The sequence below is a fragment of the Canis lupus genome, chromosome 36 (genome assembly GCF_003254725.2).
Source record: "Canis lupus dingo isolate Sandy chromosome 36, ASM325472v2, whole genome shotgun sequence".
Lineage (NCBI taxonomy): Eukaryota > Metazoa > Chordata > Mammalia > Carnivora > Canidae > Canis > Canis lupus.
In genome coordinates this window covers 16,633,306-16,652,884 of record NC_064278.1, presented here as the reverse complement: position 1 = coordinate 16,652,884, position 19,579 = coordinate 16,633,306, and the positions used below count along the sequence as shown (strand labels likewise).

General features: G+C 38.8%; 1 protein-coding gene across 1 annotated transcript in view; it reads right to left on the bottom strand.

Moving 5' to 3' along the window:
• Positions 1–572: 572 nt before the first annotated feature.
• Positions 573–19,579, bottom strand: part of METAP1D (methionyl aminopeptidase type 1D, mitochondrial) — an 88,496-nt gene continuing 69,489 nt past the window's right edge. The window contains exons 2-10 of the mRNA XM_025460187.3: positions 18,111–18,268; positions 15,922–16,071; positions 14,343–14,491; positions 13,720–13,762; positions 10,271–10,434; positions 3,529–3,626; positions 2,110–2,157; positions 1,100–1,178; positions 573–976 (exon numbers count right to left, since the gene is read on the bottom strand). Coding sequence (XP_025315972.1) covers positions 898–976; positions 1,100–1,178; positions 2,110–2,157; positions 3,529–3,626; positions 10,271–10,434; positions 13,720–13,762; positions 14,343–14,491; positions 15,922–16,071; positions 18,111–18,268 — 968 coding nt within the window. The 3' untranslated portion in view covers positions 573–897. The remainder of the gene's footprint in view (positions 977–1,099; positions 1,179–2,109; positions 2,158–3,528; positions 3,627–10,270; positions 10,435–13,719; positions 13,763–14,342; positions 14,492–15,921; positions 16,072–18,110; positions 18,269–19,579) is intronic.

The window sequence follows — 19,579 nt, the reverse complement described above, 5'->3', positions numbered from 1 at the left end:
GAGCCATGGGGGACTGGGAAAGTCAGGTTTGTGGATTGATAAAGCACTGCAGAGGCCAGACCCAGGGTTCACAGGCAAGGAAATGTTTGTAACCAACCCCTCCCTCGGTTTGCGGGCTAATCTTTTCATCACAAAGCAGCTATGAAGGGAAAAGAACTGGAAGGGCTGGGGGGCAGCTGGTCCCTGGGAGAGCCAATGTGGGACCCACAACGGGGAAAGCAAAGAGTTTTAAAAAAATTCCTAGGGCAGCTCCGGTGGCCCAGTGGTTTAGTGTCCCCTTTCAGCCTGGGGTGTGATCCTGGAGACCCGGGATCAAGTCCCACGTGGGGCTCCCTGCATGGAGCCTGCTTCTCCCTCTGCCAGTGCCTCTCTCTCTGTCATGAATAAATAAATACAATCTTTTGAAAAAATAAATTAAAAAAATCCCCAGCTAACGTCTAGGCTCATTCCAACGCCCCCCCCCCTCCCCGCCGGGCCCCACTGCCCATGTAAAAAGTTCAGAGACTCAAAAATTAACCACTTTCCTCCTCCCTCTAACTGTCAGAGGCGCAAGGACCACAGACACAATGGGCTTAGGAGGGGAAAGCGTTTTACTTGGGCGGTCAAGACACGGGAAAGAGAAAAGCAGGCATCTGGAGAAGCCCCTCATCTCTAAGCGAGGGCGTCCCCATGTCCCCCAGGTCCCCTCCCCGCTGGGAAGCCAAGCCCCAGCCAGGATCCGGGCTGGAGCTCTGACTTGCCAGCTGCCCCCAATCCCCCCCGGGTTTTTCCAAAACTAGATGCTAGTTTGGTTACTACGTGACCTCCCGGTCGCCGGTGTCTTCTACAAGTTCTCCAGCTGGATTTCAGCAATTTAGGATAAAAAGCGCCGGGCCTCTGCGACCTCCGGGCGGCTCCTCAGGCCTCGTGGGGCAGCTTGGTCAGGACCTGCACGCCCTCCGACGTGATGAGCACTGTGTGCTCGAACTGGGCGGACCTGAAACACACGCGCGGTCAGGCCGCCAGAAAGCGCCCGCGGGGCGGGGAACAGCAGCCGGAGCCGTCGGACCCACATTCCCTTCCCATATAATTTCAAGGCAATAGCACCGAGAGCAAACACCTTTGATTGTCCAGGGAGACCACAGTCCAGGCATCTTCCAGGACTTGAAATTCAGGGGATCCTTCGGTTATGATTGGCTCTGTAAGAGGGAAAATATTTACTGCAGTGATCTAATCATGTTCTTGTCAAATATGGTTTCGGCTGATTATGAAAAAAAAGGGGGGGGAGAATAAGAAGGTTCTCCTCCCCTCCCCCCAAGTGCTCCCCCCGTGGGTTCATGTTGTCAGCTCGCAGGGGCTGATAATTGACGTTGCTTACATAGTATACTACAAACTAAACAGTAGGAAGAGGAAACACTACCGCATTCAAAAAATGTATGAAGTCGCCTAGTTCGTATTTTTTTTGAGAAAAAAAGGGCATTTTAATCAAGCCTTAATTAGGACCCCGTGGATAATAACCACCCAAACACCAGTCCCTCTTATAAATACCAGTCAGTTTTAAAAAATATTTGAATTTTTAAAACATGCTTAAAATGTTCATTAATCAGCAAATAACAATTTTCTTATTTCACTCTAATTGCTTCTCCATTAAGTATCACAGTCAGAAATATGATGCCTTTAGGGTCTTGGATGATTGGAATTTGGTGGTGACACCGATCACATGATCAGCCAGGAATGGGCCGCCAGACAGTACGTATCACTTGCTGCGGACAGGGAGCAAGGGACACGATCACTTCTAGTTACTGGGTGTTATGGAAAAAACAAAACAAAACAAAACAAAAAAACCAAAACCAAACCAAACCAAACAAACAAAAAAAAACCCAAACACTACATTATGCTGGTAACAGAATTAGAGGTTGGATGGCTGCCGTCTCCTAAATGTGTCGGTAAGTATCTGATTTAGGAAGATGGGGCTCAAGGATATTATTTAATCAGATTTGCTATGCATCTGAATTATTTCATTACGCTGATTGGCTTTATTATTCCTTTATGGGACTGCCTGGCCTAGGCCAGCGCTGCAGCTTCCACCCAGGGAGCCACGGCTCTCTGAAGGGGAGCCTGGGCACTGACCTATGGTGAACGCCATTCCCTCCTCCATGAGTAGGTCACAGTCATTTGCTGCAAAACAAAAAAATATGGAAAAGGGGGAGTGAGAAATGAGAGAAAGAGAGAAGCAGAATTAGAGGAGGAGGATTGCCTAAAACAAAACAAAACAAAACTTGGTCATTTTATTTACTTTTTCCTTTTAGGGTAGAAGGAAGGATGGAGATTTCTAGAATCCTGGTAGTGGCTATCACCAAGGGTTTAAACACACGGGTTCTGAGCCTTAGCCTTTACATTTGCTTTGCTTGGGATTAAGGACCCCAGGAAGGGTGCACCAAAGCCTCAGAGAGGCAGCCTGGGTGTTTTAGACACCTGTTGGGTGTTTTAGACAACCTTCACAAACCCCGGGCCACTTGCTTCCAGGTCTCCTGGCTTCACTGGGTCCTAGGCCCTCCCTGCCACCCCAAAGAGTAAAATACCCTGGGGAACTGATACAAAGGGAAGGAGGCCACTTAGGGTGCAGGTTAAAGTGGGGTGGGGGGGTGGGGGTTGAAATAAGGTCAGGTGTTAGTGCAGGGCCGGGCATAGGCCTGAGACACTCTTTCTGCGCTCCTGCCTGGATTCCCTTCAGGGCTGTCTCAAGGAGTGCTCTTTGGTGTAAAAGGAGTATGGACCTGCTGGGTCCATGGGGATCTTCCAGGGAATGGGTTCTGGGCAGTATTTCCTCTAGGGACTGCTTTCAGCCCAAGCCCACAGGTCAAGGCCCAACTTTCCTTCAGTCCCCATCCAGGTGTGCAGTCCCTTGTTGGGAGGCACTCTATAGGACTGCCTCCTACCCTAACCCAAATCCTCCCACTGCTTCTGGCCCACCCCTGCCTTCTCATTGTAGGGTGCACACCCAGGCAGTGACAAGCAGGAGGTTCTGAGGAAGGAATACAAGGGTGGGTATCATCTAGAAAGCACTAAAGAGTACATGCTGCTAAATACATCAGCTGTCAACGCTGTGTAGGATGTAATGAAGTTTAACCACAACAGTCAGCGGTTAGAGACGGGGGTAGAAAAAGAAAAATGGAAAACAGTCATATGTGCATGCTGCTGGGACACTCATGCAGTGGCATTTTGTTTTCAGCAACTTTTTCTAGACAAATATCCCTTATGCCTTCCAGCCATCACCCTTCAGGGGAAGACAAAAAGCAAAATAAACCCTATTCTGAGATTGAAACTGCTGGGCTCTAATCCAGTAACATAGTAATGTGCTGGTTACAATTAAGTAACCACCCCCCCCCCAATGCCAACCCCCGCCATACACACACACACACACACACACACACACACGAATACACACAAAAGGATGATCATATGAATTCAAAGTTAGAGGAACACCAGGAGCCAAACTGCCTTATTCTGATTCCATTCAATAGATAGCTCCCAAATCAACTTTCTTACCATGATGCCAAATTTCTGGATGTCCATGAAAGTAAGATCCTATTCCATGTCCCACAAAATGTGGACAGACTTGCAAACCATTCTGATGAGTTATGTGGCTTTAAAAGGGATCAAACAAAATACTTAAATTAGGTAAGTTTTTAATGCATATTTAGATAAAGTCACTTTAAAATAGTCTCTAAAAGAGAAAAAAATCAGTTATACTTAGAGTCGGATGATAACATTAATATATTCATTATTCTGGAATAATTAAAATTTTTACCATTGCATGCAATGACTCCCTTTGGATAAAGGAAGATAAAAGGTATGTAACTTAACGTAGTAGTTTGCTTCATTTACCTTAGTACAGCATTCGAACAAGGCCTTTTAGACAACAAATGAGTGTGTGCGCACACATACACAGATTGGTATGCATAACCAAGATACCTGTGCATAGAATGCAGGTCATAAAAACTTGCCTGGTTTGTATAAGGTTTCACAAAAGACTGTGCAAATTACTAGTGATTTGGGAACTGAAGAGAGAAACCAAAATGCAATCTAGAAATGTGACCTCCTGCTTTTACAGTTTCCTTATTCTGGCCTATTTCAAAACATTATACATTTTAGAAACAGACATACTCACACAAAAGGTCAAATCTTGTTGTCACTATTCTTGAAATACTCCAAAACTTTGTGATCATTTGGGATTTCCACTCAAGACCTAGGTCATTAACAAAATTCACACCGAGTGCTTATAATCACCGTGATGCCTCAGAGAAGCCAGTATTGTGATTCCTAATTCTTAATGCTTTATTAGTTCTTTCTACATGCAAATGTACTGGGTTCCATAAATGAAGTCTGGCATATAGAATCCAACCCTAAAATCTTCACCTAAAAGTTAAGAAGTTGTTTTTGAAATCAGGTGAACACATTCATTTCTAGGAGCACGAGAAAGATAAGAGCATATAAATCATTAACAATTTATATTTTCATGCGGATGAGGGGCATAGCACCTTAACCCTAACCATAACAATGGATCAGGATTTATAGGACTATTATTTAAATTCTTATCAAAGTCCAAGTTCTTAGATCCCAAACTAGAGTTTCCAATAGACCCTAGGTTTAGTTGAACATGAACTCAAAGGCAGCATCTCTGTAAGCATTTGTGTCAGTACACTTATTTCTGAACATGTTTAACTTTCATCTCCAGACCTGCAAGATACCTTCCCATAGACCAGGATGTCACTATAAAAAGCAGATGGACAGCCTCTCATTCAGATTTAATTTCCATGTAACCGATAGTGCAGAAATAGGTAAGCCATGCATGTGTGGATGACAGGAATAAGTCAACATTTATATCTCTTAAAGTTGTACTTTATGGTTATAGTTATTTCTGTGTCTCTTTGCACATGGGGCAGGTGGTATAAAAACTTTTCAAGGTGTTTCTATTTGTACCACACAATTTCTGAATAAAAACAGAGAACGGAAAGTAGATAGAGGGTAGAGAGAGATTATTAGATAAAGACAATAATCATCTAGACTTTTTTTTTTTACAAGAATGGGTTCTACCTAAACCTATAAATTATGTGACTTCAGACCCAACACACCTCAACGATTCTAAAGAAGATTCAATATAAACCGTTCTATTTTCTTTCCTTAAAAGAAAAAAAAAAACCCCACCTAGGATCTAACTGATTGGCAGGCATCACGGCTACATCTTAAATGTGTGTTACAATGGCAATCTTCATTTTAATTTCTGATGAGAGGAAAGGAAGAAAGCCCACTCGGAAAAAACACTTGGGGTCCCTCCGCCATCACACCTCTCATTCCTCTTCATAAAAGAAGCTGTGCAATTACAAGTGGCTAAAGATATTTGAGTGCATTCTCCTACAACAATTTACTGCCTGGATCCTGCTGGAACTTATGGTTACAGGAGTATCATAGAATGGATGTGTCATGAATGCCAAGGTCAGGATTTCACAGCCGGGTGGAAAGAGGAAAAGAACTGGACAAATTTCGCTCAGTGCCTTGGCTGAGCACCCATCTCAATGCTTGATTCCCAGGAGCTAAGTATATATTTCTGGTCTGCTTTTCAGGGTATTTCCCTTTTGGATTTGTAGTGAGCTTTTTAACACATACTTACTGGGACTAAATGGGATAAGATCTCACTAATGTTTCTAACTACTATTTAAAATCATGCCCCTTCTACTATTTTGGCATATAGGGGAAGCACGAGATTATGTACCCGACTCTAGGCTAGAAACCCAACTTCCTAGAGCCAACCCGAATGACCTGTAGTAGCAAATTCCACTTTACCATGAAAGCAAGTAGTGGTAACCCTGACTGTAGCCCACGGGAAGGTGGAGCATGTGTGCTTCTCCTAACTGGTGTGTTGAGGGAGATGGAAACAATGGGGCAAGTAGGGGTGCCCAAGAGATGCCGAGGCTGCTCCCCCAGCACCAGCCGTCACAGGGCCATGCCCGCCTCTGAACAGAGGGTCTTGCTGCCCTGGACATTCCACTCAGGAGGATCTGCCTTCTTTCTGCTGAAACCTACTGCACAGAATTCTCCTGGTATTAGCTGTTCTGTTCTGATTTCCTCTAAGTAAAAATCCTCTCAGACAGCATGACACTTACCCATGAGCCTGAGCGCATTTATGATTTGAAGTCCTTCACAGGGACTATTTGGGGAGGGACAGGAGGGGAGCGAAGAAGACCTTGTACAAGTGTAGTTTCCGAACTTACTTTTAAATCATACTATTATTACAGTTCATGTTGCAGTTATGGTTCCCCTCTTCAGGAATTTCATCTTGTGACCATTTTCTTCCATTTAATTCCCTTTCTGAGGTTGTTTTCCTCAATTGGAAAGACTGTCTAGATAAATTAAAATTCTTAATATGCTTCAGCTACATTTTGTGACTAAGAATACATACCCCAAGAGGGCAGAGGAGGACTGTGGTTAAGTGCACACTCTTCTCAAGAAATAAAAATTCACGTGGAAACAGTTTGATCACTATTTTTACCTGAATCCTATAAACAGCATTAATTTCCAAACGGTCACATCTCTAATTAAATGGCACCTGATTTTCCAAGTTCGGTCTTTCCAGATTTTTATCTTAAACAGCAGTCTTTGGATGAAGGAATGTAGGAGTCCAAGGATTCCCTCTAATGACGAGGAATGTTTAAGTACAATTAGTAATATTTTTGAAAGCCAACGACCGTTTTCCAAATGAGTGGTACATTTTTTTGTTTCAAGCTGGATCACAAATTACTGTATTTTTCTTACAATAGCGCTGAACTTTTATTTGAGGTTTTCTGTTTCCGAAAAGCAGACATGATGGATTGAAATAAAAGATAATTTATTGCAGTGCTTACTTTCATGTGCAGAGAGAAGCAGTGTAATTGTAATTTACAGTAGCTGTCAAGAAAAATCCATCACAGATGACATTAAAATGACTTATTTTGCCTGAGCCACTTATTGTTTAAATGTGCATAATCTAATAGAAAGAGATTATTTTTAAAAATCTGCTTTATATTCTTCTAAATTAATATCAAAACATATACTTATGAATTAAACATTAAAAACCATTTATTGATACTTTCATCGTGACATTTACAACTATAAGTTTAAATTATTTTTGATTGAACTGTCACATATTTGGGATGCATGAATCTACACATTCACAATATTCTCATATGTACAGATCATATCATCTAGAGAACATGTGAATATACAGCTTTAGAAATAATTTAAAGCAAATGGAAGTGCAGTGCATGTAATAACACTGTAACCTAAAGATCACTAGCCATCCTCATGAAGCAAAAGGGCACACAGGGAGCCCTTTTCATTAAACTATTTTAGCCAGTACGCCTTCAGAGACATCCTCCTACCTTTACAGGCTTCAGAGAATTTCAAAATTTCCTATAAAGATCACTGGGGTTTTGGTAACACACTCCTAATAAAAGAAGCTTGAATGTTCTTTTCATGGTGTATCAGTAGAGGGAGGCTATGCAAAAGACGGTGAATATCTTAAAATAAATGAGACTGGGTTGAAAGATGTTTGTAAACCTTCATCTGTAATGATTCCAAGTACTTTTGGCTTAAAGGTGGAGATTGTTTGTTTATTTACTCCGTTGAGATTTTGCCTGAATGAGAAAAGGCAAAATAATACATGTCCAGAAACACTGGCTCAACATTTGTTAGTCCCTGGTGGCAGACGTAAGCCATCTAAATAATGAAATGTATCAGGGTAAAAGTAAAAAGTTCATTGTCTATTATTTTTCACATAGTTTTGTAAGTGTAGTTGTTGGGACTGATCTGATTTTCAAAGGAGCTTATACATGCAAATTCATACTCTGCAAAAACTGACCTTTGCACCCAGATAGCTAAAATCCAATGTCACTTTCAATTCTACTCTTCTTCTTCTTCCTTTTCTTTTTTTTTTTTTATGTAGCTAGAATTAATGTAGTGAATATGTAATGAAATGCATTATCCTGCATGGAGATTTATCAGATTTTCCGACTGAATGCTATGCTTTGCTAGTACTAGCTGGAGTTCACCTGCATGTTGGTGTGGCGTGTGGCTCTTTTTTGTAAAGAGTTAAGTCGTACACAAAAAAAGGGAACAAAGGTCAGCACCCAGCCGCCACTTGAATGTGAGATTTTTCTTTTTATTCCCCTTGATGTATACTAGGCTCTGTGTTATTAGTCTTAATGATGGAAAATTGTAGTGTTGATACAAATCTTTTTTTCAAAGTAGTAGGCGGGAGCTCCATTTGTTAGTAAGTTTTTTTGTGACTAAAAGCCACGGACAGTACATTTATGTAGCAGTAAAAGGCCTAGATGCTCTTTCCATAGCAGAGCTAATTATTCCTACTGTGACCTTACTGATCTAGCCTGTTCCTAGCACATCTCATCTGCACGCCTGTTCCTCTGTGTAGATGGTGTCAGAGAATATGAAAAACCCTATAATGAAACCATTTTCATGATGGAGAAAGGCTACTGGAGTTGCACTTGCTACAAAGAGGCTCAATTATATGAGTAATTGTGATAATTTTCTACATTCATAGCCTTCAATGGGGAAAAAAGAATGAGAGCCACAAAGGAAAATTACTTTAACAAGAAAGTACAGAGAGTAAAAATGGAAGAAGAGACAAAAAGGGGAAAAAATAACCAGAAAAAAAGTTTAAAAAATAGATCTGGAGGGAGGAATAGCGAGACAGGGAGAACAACAGAAATGCTCAAAAGCCCATGTGCAGCTGTGTTGCACAATTAAATTGAATTTTTTTTTCTGCAGTTGATGAATGTGACTACTGCAAATGTGCCTCTGTAGTTAGCTATCATTTGTTGTTCCGTGACAGGAAAAGGATAATTACCTCTCAGAGAGAATCAAAGGCTGACATGCCCTTTAGACACAGCCATGAATGCAGAGCTCGATAGAATGCTTGAATAAGAATCTAGTGTTCTCTGCCCCCTTCGACTGAAGAATAAATTTTGTTAAAATGCAAGAGCACCACCAGTAAATTTGTTGAACCCTAGGTGTTCAAAAATATGAGATACATCTATCGACTCATCCCATTTGCAAAAATAAAACTGCATTTTGAATTCATTTCTATTATATTCATGGACAGTAAGATAGTGAGATATGCATTAAATTTCTTTTCCCAGTAGGGGTCTGATTCAACATTTCCTATGAAAGAACAGAGAGACACTATCCTTTTTTCCCAGGCTAGTTAGCCTATAATTTAAAACTGTCAAAAACACAATTTTGTTCAAAGTCTTCAATAAAAGCTTCTCAGATATAACCCAAAGAGATTTTACTAAAGTTTGATTCAGACATTGTTACAATATTTTTAAAGCCATAAATACATTTAACTGATATTTTACTGCCTTTTTTCTTAAAGTATTTGAGGGCTTACGAAGAAAAAAGGCAGCATCTTTTCAAGGTGACTAAGCCTTCCATCCTTTAGACAAACGGGAAGTATTCAATGGTTCTTATTAATGAGAACAGTACTTTTGAAGGTACTGATGTGATCATCTTTAACAAAATGCATTACTTTTAAATGAAAACACATATTCTGTATGTCTACTCCAAAACAATTATGGGGGTAAAAAAAAAAAAAAAAAAAAGATCTCAAAGTAGGTAACAGATTACGGGGAAAGGCTGGAATTCAGAAAATACACATACACTCAAAAAGCAAACCTAGTATATACTGTTTGGAAAATAAACAATGGTTTACAGGAAAAATGTAGAGAAGGATGTAGGCTCACCCTTTCAGCCTGTTTGCTAATCCACTGATTTGAAAGGTAAGGCTTCCTTGAGCCAATGTTTTTTATCTTTGTATCACAGGAATAGATTTCACTTCATTCCTTTATAAAATTTAGCTTTCCTCCTGTTTCATTATCCAAGAGTTTGGGATGCTTATCCCCTTCCTACGTACTTTCTTCCATGTTTGGTGTGATTTTGAGGAAAGCAACGCTCCAGACCTATATGTTGAGCTAAAACTAAAGGAGTCATATAAATATTGCTTGCTGCTCCTGTAAGTTTCCTGCTGACCCTAGTATAATTCACTGTTTTAAAATCTTTTTCTTTTTTTTTTTTTTTTAACCCAGGGAACAGCATTGCAGCTTGGCAGTTCACATACTGATATCAGACTGAAATGATGGTTCTGAATCATAAAACATGTCATCAACTTTGTACCAAGCCACCAATAACCTTTGTACCATTTGCCAACCCTCCCTTTACTTGTCAGTGTCAGGCTTACCTGATTGTGTTTCCAATTACAGAGAAGGGAGCCCCCGCTCTGCAAGCTGCAATCGCTTCATCTCTACACCTCCTGGCAACCTCCACTAACTTTTTACCACATTCATCCACATTGCCCACCAAAAACGTTTCAGAGGTGTCTCCATGGTAGCCATTGTAATAGACCTAAACACAGGCAAACATTTAAAAATATGGCCTTGTTTTAAAAAATGTACTCTCCCAAAGTATATATTGTGTTCATTTATGTATTTAGTAGATTCATAGGTTTCACTCTTCCAGAATTACTTTCAAGTTTCCCTACAAAAGAAAGATATGCTTCTGAATTTGCCTTCAGAAATTAAAAAGATGAAGCCATACAATGATGTCACAAAATTTAAAAATAAATACGTAACTAGAATGGCTATTTCAGCATTATGATTAGCAATGCTGGTATAATATTTTGATTCCTCACTTCATTTCTGGGAAGACAAAACTACATATTCATAAATTAGTGACTAAAGACACTGACCCACAATTACTACAATAGGTCTAGAGGGCCTAGAAGTATTTAACACAGTGAAAAGTTTCTTCAGTGTCAGAAAGATACTTGATCTTTTATTTACTAATTCTGCACTTGGAAGTGATAGATAATAAGAAATGAAATAGACACGTCAGTATTAGACAGTGGGAGAATTTAGTTCTAAGAACTGAAGTGATTCAATATGGGAATGCAATATGTTATAGAAAGATCCTGTCTGGAAGTGAAACTTTAGTCAAATGTTCCAGATAGCAGAATGTTAACAGGAAACACTACACATGGGGGTTTAAAGGATTAAGATATAACAAAATAAGCTTAAGAATAAAATTACAGAAAATATAATTTTATCAGTCGTTAATGATTCAGTAGGCACTATAGGATCTTGAAAAATACCAGATTCGTTATAAACGTCAATAGTCAACAAAACATGATAATAAATATAGAAGGTGGAAGACACTGTTGAATACTGATCCTTAGATATAGCACGGAAATTGTCATTTTGCATTCATTTGATCTATGTGATTATTTTTCACATTTCTCTTTCTCATGCAGAATGCAGAAACTTATAAAAAAGATATTTATCTGAGCTTTCTATTTTAATACTGAGTCAATGTCTTAAACCTGTATATTATTCTGTGCTAAAAAAAAAAAAATACTCTACTACACTCTGTAAGGGAAGCAGGAAACATCTTTATTCGGTCTCCACTTTATAAGTCAGAAGCCTGGGCATAAACAGGTAACTTGTCTAAGGTTAGCGGCAGAACACAGAGGTAGATCCAGATTAACATGATGGATTATTGGCTTCGAATCAAATGTTTTCTCTACTATGTCAAATGACCTTAATTACCTCCAATAGAGTAGTGTTTTATACATTCATTCCCATTTGCAAACCAAGAAAGTACAAGTTTGATTTTATACACAAATACATTATAGTCACTAATATGAGTAATTGTTTTTAAAGATGTCTAATCCAGTGTTTACATAACTGTTATTTAGGTTAAAAATATTCTTAAAAATCTTTGTTTTTTATATTACTTTTTGCTAGCTTTCAAAATGTGTGAAAGATTCAATATATATGAAAATAACAATACTTTTGAAAGTCTATGGCAGTTATCTAAAATTAGGGTTTGTGCTTACAAACTATTTTTGTTTTGTACTTCATTCATTAAACAAATATTTATTGAGCAACTACTCTAGGCATCTCACAATTTGTTTTTTAACATTTGACTTTCTAGGGGGAAAGCGGTCTGTTTTCTTGTGATATACTAGATGTAAACAATTATAAAATGCATGAGGAATATTTTCTGATAGAAGTATAGGATCTGATAATGGAATCTTTCACTTAACAACATATCTCAAAAGAAGCAGAATTTGTGGGGAGGAGTAAAAAAAAAAAAAGAAATATGATTTATTAAGATAGTGACCTATATGTTTTCTTGACTCTTTCGCATTTCTAGACACTTGAAATATTATATGTTGCTTTATGAGTTTTGCAACTGTGAAATATTTGAATGTTAAAAATGTATTAAAAGTCTTCAGGAAACAGAAAAGGCATGAGATAGTCTCTTTGTATGCACTGGAAGCAGTAGGAAAGTGTTCTGATTTCCTTTAAAAGTAGCAATATTTTATTAGAGGGTGATTAGGTGAGATAATAAATGTAAAACCCCCAAATCAGTTACAATTGAATGAAAAGTATGTCATGAAAAATATTTTATTTCAGGTATACTTCATAAAATATCTCCTTCTATATGATTCTGAGTTGGAAAGATAAACCAACAGAATATATGTGAAGCAAATGTTCAAGTATTCTAAGTAGGGCAAAATGATATATGAAAGAGTAGCAGCAATAAAAGAATCTTTGGCTCTATCATCATACAAACTGATACGCAGAAAAGAGGGTGAGTTAATTTAAGCAACTAAAAATTTGACCGAACTCAACTACTGGACGCCAATTTCTACTTCATTCCCATGCTATCTAAATTCATGGTCTGGATACAAAATAACTACTATGGAAAATATTTCCTCAGTTGTCCATCTCAACTAGTTCTCACCAGATGATTAAATTTTATTTATATATTTAAAACTTATTTATTAATCAGATGCAGAGAATTTATTTATAACCTACATAATCCAGAGGGACCGTTACAAAGTTTCTTAGTAAAATCAACTGTCAAAGCACAAATAATCCAAGAAAAAGATAGAGGTTGTACAATTTGAAGTTCCCATGTCAAATTACTTTGGGTTGTTATTTAAAAGCACGGTTGTTAAACCAGTTGGTAAAAAGTCAGGTTCAGAGAGAAAACCACTCGGCTTGCAAGCTCCGAGTTCAAGACTCTCTCTATCCTCCATACCACCAATGGAACACGACGTTACCCTTCAGGGATTTTAATAAATCTAAGGAACACTGCTAGCAAAAGAGTTGCTGTCCAAATAGACTGACACACACAGGCCAATGTAGCCCCTAATGACAGAGTAAGATAATGACAGGCCCCACTCAAAATCAGCAGGAAGAGGAAGATCAATCTTGGCAGAGTGAAGGAAAAATGCTGGCTTTCTTCGCGTTAGCTCATCTCATACATATCTAGCTTCAGCAGCTGCCCAGTGCTGTGGTGCTCTGCATTAACTACACAGTGGATCAATAACAATTACACCTTCTCAAAAACATGACACATAGCAGGATTGGGTTGACATTTCACTTAGGCCAACATTGATCTCAGTGCATCTGATTCCAGCCCTAAATTCAAGTCAGGCCTGGGTTTACTTGGAATAAACACGGAGTTAAAGACAAAAAAGGAAACCAGCTGCTTGCGTCTGGGTCTAGAAGTAAACAGCACTTCCCTTGGTGCAGTTCACATTTTCAATCCACAATTCTTCCTGTTGCTACCAGCAATTCTGAAGTTGATCAAAGACTATTTTTTATATTATTTACTCACCGTGACATCAATGTTGATAATATCTCCATCCTGAAGAGGTCGACTGAAACGTAAACAGAATAGAAATGGTGATAGACAGATCTCAATAAAAGCAACGTAAAAAATAAATACCTAAGACTATCACAGACCCGGTGAGTTTCAATGATAATTTGGAGTAGAAGAGGAATAAATAGAATAACTATATCTAATCTTTAAGTTATGTTGGTCACGTCAAATTTTCCAAGAAATACAGAATATGAACATATTGCCATTGTTTAAAAATCTTTTTAAAATTCTTTAAAAAATGTACTTATCAGTTACTTTAATTTTGCAAGGAGCTGAAACAGTAGTTGATAACCTATATTTGCCTACATTTGGGGTTTTACCATTTATATGGTTGAAATCTAAGAAGGCAAAAGAAATATTTCATGAACGAGGACCTTTTTGGATTACACGCTGCTTCAACAAACATTAAATTATGTCTACTTAGAAGCAAAATACTTCAAAATTTTTGTTTTACCATAATCAGTTTCAAAAGTTTGCAGGTGGGTTTCAATTAAACTAGTGTCTTTCAACATATGTTATAGATCTTAGTTTCATGTTTTAGTTTCCAAAGGAAGAATATGTTATTAAGCAATGAATACCTGTCAGGAATACCATGACATAGCACGTTGTTTACAGAGGTACAAACAGATTTTGGAAAACCTCCATAGCCTAGAGGTGAGGGATAAGCATCATGACGGATGATTTCCTGATGGACAAGAGCATCTATCTCTTCAGTTGTCATGTCAACCTAAAATATTAAATAAAGAAATTGTGTAGCAACAGTTGAAGACATTTCCTGCACTCACTGACCATGTCTATAGCTACAGCGCTTTTAGATGAGGCTGTATAGATTTACTGGGATAAACGTGTGATACAACATTTTAATTAATGGTGATTAACATTAAATATTTAAGTTGTGCCTTTTGGACAATTCTTTGGGTATACGATGGCATTATGGGCTGTTAGGAAATGGAAACTCTAAACCCTAAGATGCTTTAAATTATCTGTGAGTCATTAAACGACATGACTCCCTTTGAGCCTGAACACTTCACAAATATGTTCTTAGGCAATTCCTTCCTCTTCCTCAAGGGTTAGTGCCTCAGGCTAACTGAAGCTTATAAATAAATTCTCAAAAGTGTCTTCAGTTTAGATGACAGGGCTTGAAGAAGTAAGTCGGCCCACACCTTTTTATCTCAGCGAAAGCTCACACGGGCTTAGCAACAATGATGTGAAGATTATAGATCATTATTTTAAAAACTCAGTCTGATACATATTGTAGAAATTTGGTTTTCACAAATCTCGATTTCTTTCATGCCTAAATAAACCCATTGTGTTTTTAAAAAAATATGTCTCCCTTATCAGAAGGCATCCGATTGCTCTCAAACTAAAAAAAAAAAAAACAAAAAAAAAAACAAACCCTAAAATTGAGTTTTACGAGTGCATGAGTTTACAAGTGTTCCGTAAACTCCTGAGTCCTAAATAAAATTCTAAACCAAAATCTTTTATTAAATATTGTGTTACTTGTTATTCACATCATGCTTAGTTATGTTGCTATAACAAGTTCATTACACAGATGATACCCTAAGTGATTTCATCATGGAGATTCACTTCCTAAATTCTGCCCACCTTCTGGAAACTTCAGGCCCGTACTTTTTTTTTTTTTCTTTTTTAATAAATGATTCTCATAAAGCAGGGGGCTTCAGATTATTCTGAAAGAACTAAATCTTGTAGTAAGACAGTTGTCTGTAATTACGTTTCTATATTACGCACAGCTTTGTGTATGTGCTCTAATCCTTCTTTGCAGAGCTAATGCAAGAAAATAGGAGACAAAGGATGAGGCCGAACAACTTTTCAGGCACAGAAATAACGTGGGGAATAAAAGCAGAAACTACAGGCAGGAATGAAGGGGCGGAAGTCAGAGCTGTCTGCCATTGATCACGCCGGACAGGCTGACTGGGCCCAAAGCCTCTCCGGAATCCTGCTACTTAAAACTGCATTTGGATTTTAAGCTACCTCTAGAACGAACACATAAAATAATAAAATCCCTTTCCCCCCACCCCAAGGCTTTACTTGATTTTTAACAAAGTGGATGTGTACAAAAGAAGAGTTAAAGGGGGAGAGGGAAGAGAGGAGGGCTTGTTGTCCCTATGGAGGTCCAGAGGCTTGGTGAGACGCCACCTTTAAACTCTTCCCAGCCAGGAGGAGGACATGACGGGCCAGCTGACAAGCCTGACGAAGCCCTTGAATCTGATCTTCATTCTTAACTTCTATGCTGTCTCCCCAGTCGGGTACAATGCCTGTCGTCACATAGTCTGGCTTCTTTATGTGCTTGAGGAAAAAGGATTGAAAATGAAGATCAGAACCCAGCACACGACAATGGGATCATTTTGTCGGACACAGCCTCCTGCTTCATGGAGCTCTGCCCTTCCTGCCGGAGCACCGACCTCCGAAGCCAGCAGGACAGACCCTCCAGGCTGCCCCCGGTTCCTTCCCCTGCCCTTTTGAACTTAACATTGCCTGTGAGTGCTGCCTCTGGATGGTCTGTTAACCTTACTGTGCTTTGAGTCAAACTGGTCTGAAGTAGACTTCTGGTCAAAACAAACAGTAGTTTTCTTTTCTTCCTCCTCCCAACCCTGTAAGGAGCATTCTTGCCATTGATGGAAAAAGAGCACCAAGCTTCCAAATTGCCAAATGGCTAATTAAGAGCACTTTCATCTTCTTAACACAAAGATAAAATTTATGCAAAGGATAGCTCACAACACCCTCTCCGAATGAATATATGTAAAAGGCTGACTGTCAAGTCCACTGAAGCCTATTACGTATACACTTTTCTTACACTCTGCAACTGTACCCAAACTAAGAAGGGACTAGAGAACAAAACCCAACAGCTTTCTTTTCTTTTTCTTTCTTTCTCTCTCTTTTTTAAGTACCTAAAAAATACCTAGAACATTTCCATCACTTGTCAAAAACAAACAAAGAACCCCCCCCCCAACTCAAAACATTCAACTCTGATCACCCTTGTAGAACATTCTCCACTGCTTACTTAAACCTATGGGCAGTATTCAGAAAATAAATACTATTTTACACACAGAGCTTCTTTCAGTCCCAAGGTTTTGCTCAGCTCTTTACAATCTATTTGTGGCAACTGCCACATAAGCATTGTTGAACAGTACCCACTAAGGGTACACAGCAGTTGGGGACAGGAAGCTGAGGGAGACAACACTCTTCAACTTGACATCACAGCAACTCTGGAAGGGCTGAGGTTAGGGGTCTGCGCTTTGTAAAGCTCATCACACAGGGCTGAAGACCTTCACTTATTCTTGTGTTCAGATGGGGCCTTTCTGCTACAGGTAAAGCCACTGCTTGGGTAGCCAGCCACGGCCAGGCCCTGGGCGAGCGTCTACTCCTACAGCTTTGCCACCAGTGCCCACGAAAGCTCACCCAGCCTCCCCCACTGACTGTGCTCTTGACTCCCCTCTGCTTTGTGATTGGGCCAGGTTACAATTACAGGCAGAAGGGCTCCTGGGTTGTCACGGACATTATAAAACAATACATTCATCTCTCCGGAGACCTCCTTTTCTTTCCCACTAAGGAAAGACCAGGAATATACTCTGGGCTCTGGCAGCCTGTCTCATTGGCCCCTTTCCACACACACAAAAAAAGGGCCACTCACCTTCAGGGAGTGTGTCAGTATACTTAATGTGGGTTTCCTGTCCAAAAAAATGCATAAAAGGGGGGAAAGCAGGTGACTTTTGTGACAAATCTATACTTCTTTTACCTATTCTTGTTCTTTCTACATGATCCCCACACCTCCTTTACATTGCATTTCAAAAAATGGATAGATCGTCTTTCCACAGAATTGTAATCTCTGAAAAAAAAAAAATGAAGAATGCTCTGAGGCAAGAGGTTTTATTTAATGACTCTAAAGGAGAATTTGGAAACAACAGAATTAATACTACAGAAGGTATTAAGAGTAGACTTAGGAAAAACATCTAGTGTACTAGTTTCACGTAATCGCTCTTGAATGACCCCCATTTTATACTCAATTATTCTTCTCTAAAAAAGTTAAGAAACTATAGACATATACTTTTGCCTTCATGTTAGAAATTTAATATAGAAAATTTCATGGTAGGAACTAAGTCTGAATAAGCTAAGTGGCTGTAAGCTCAGAGCTTTATTTGAAAAAAATTAATATTATGGAACTGCAGATGTTGCAACTTCTCAAATCACAATTTTAAATCACAAACCAAGTTTAAAAATTATGATTCGGATGGCTCAGAAATCAAAGGTGCAAAGACATTTGATCGCTTCTGTGGTTAAGCTTCATCTTGGCTGGAAAAAGCAGCAGATAATAGGCAATACGGTACCTCAGGGACTGGGTGAGCTGAAGAAACTGCAGCCGGCAAAACTATACTGTGGGAAATCTCTCTTTGTCTCCGGAAAAAGAAATTTCTTCTTTGTTGACCGCTTGGCTGCTTGTGTAAGTAGATATGATTGAATGGTGAAGAGAAAATTCTGTGACAACCTATGAGCAGAAATCGGCATATTTTAAGTTAAAAAACCTAACATAGTGCTACATTTTAAGATGTTGCATTGTTGTCTATTAAATCATTATCCTAATCCTTTACTGGCTTAAAAAGAAAAAAGCCCCAAATAGAAAAGAAAGCAGTGATATTCTGAGTTCTAGTACAAGAATAGCACAGCATATTTATTAGCTAATACTATGTTTACAAAAAATGTTTGACAATGGAAAACTCTACTCTAACAGGAAACAAACATATAGAAGCATCTGCTAAGTACCAGGTCTGCAAACAGAACAATTTCTGCTGTGGTACCTTATGCAGCCATGTCCAGGATGACCCCAGATTCGGCGCACTGTTTGGGTGGCTTTCTATTCTTTAAAGCTGTTTTCCTTTCAAGAATCATGGACAAATTGCCAGCTGCACATTTTGCCCTTGACAGGATTACTACTCTGTGTTAAGTTCACGTGCAGCGAGGCATTATACCAAAATTCACTATGATGAATGCTCAAGACAGATAAAGACTACAAAACAGAAACATAGGGTGTGACCCTGAAACAAAAATGAACACAGGGTTCTAAAGTGCCCACAACAGGAATTTAGAAATATCTATCAAAATTTTAAATGCACATATCCTCTGACTCAGCAACTCATCTCCTAGGGCTTTATCTTCCAGATACAATGGATGTAAGAAGATGTACCCTCACTTTCATGGTAGAAAAAAATGGGGAATAGTGCAAATCTCCATCAATGAGGGACTGGTGAAATATAGTATGGTATATCTACACAAAAGAAAATGATAAAGAGAGTAAGCTAAATCATTTCTATGTTGTTGATATGTAAACAAGCCGCAATACATTGTTAGGGAAAAGACAAATGCTGAACAAGATCTATAAAAAGCCCACTGATGTAAAAAAGAATTTATACATTTATATAAGTTTGTATATCCCTCTACAATTTCTGAAAATTGATATTTATCAATAGTGGTTATTTCTGGGGCATGTGACTAGGCCTGGGGTGAGAGGAAGACTTGCTGATTCACTTTGTTTTCTTCTATACTGTTAGATATTTTAAACCTTCTACTTGCATTACTTTTATAATTAATGATAGTTTGAAAATTCCCCAACATGCCACAATTGCATGCCAGGGGTTAGCAAACTACTGCCTGAAGGCCAAATCTGGCCTGCTGCCTGTTTTTGTGCAGTCCACAACCTAAAAATGATGTTTACATTTATAAATGTGCCAAAAAGAAATAAGAAAGATAGTATTTTATAACACATGAAATTATATGAAATTCAAATTTCAATGCCTATAAG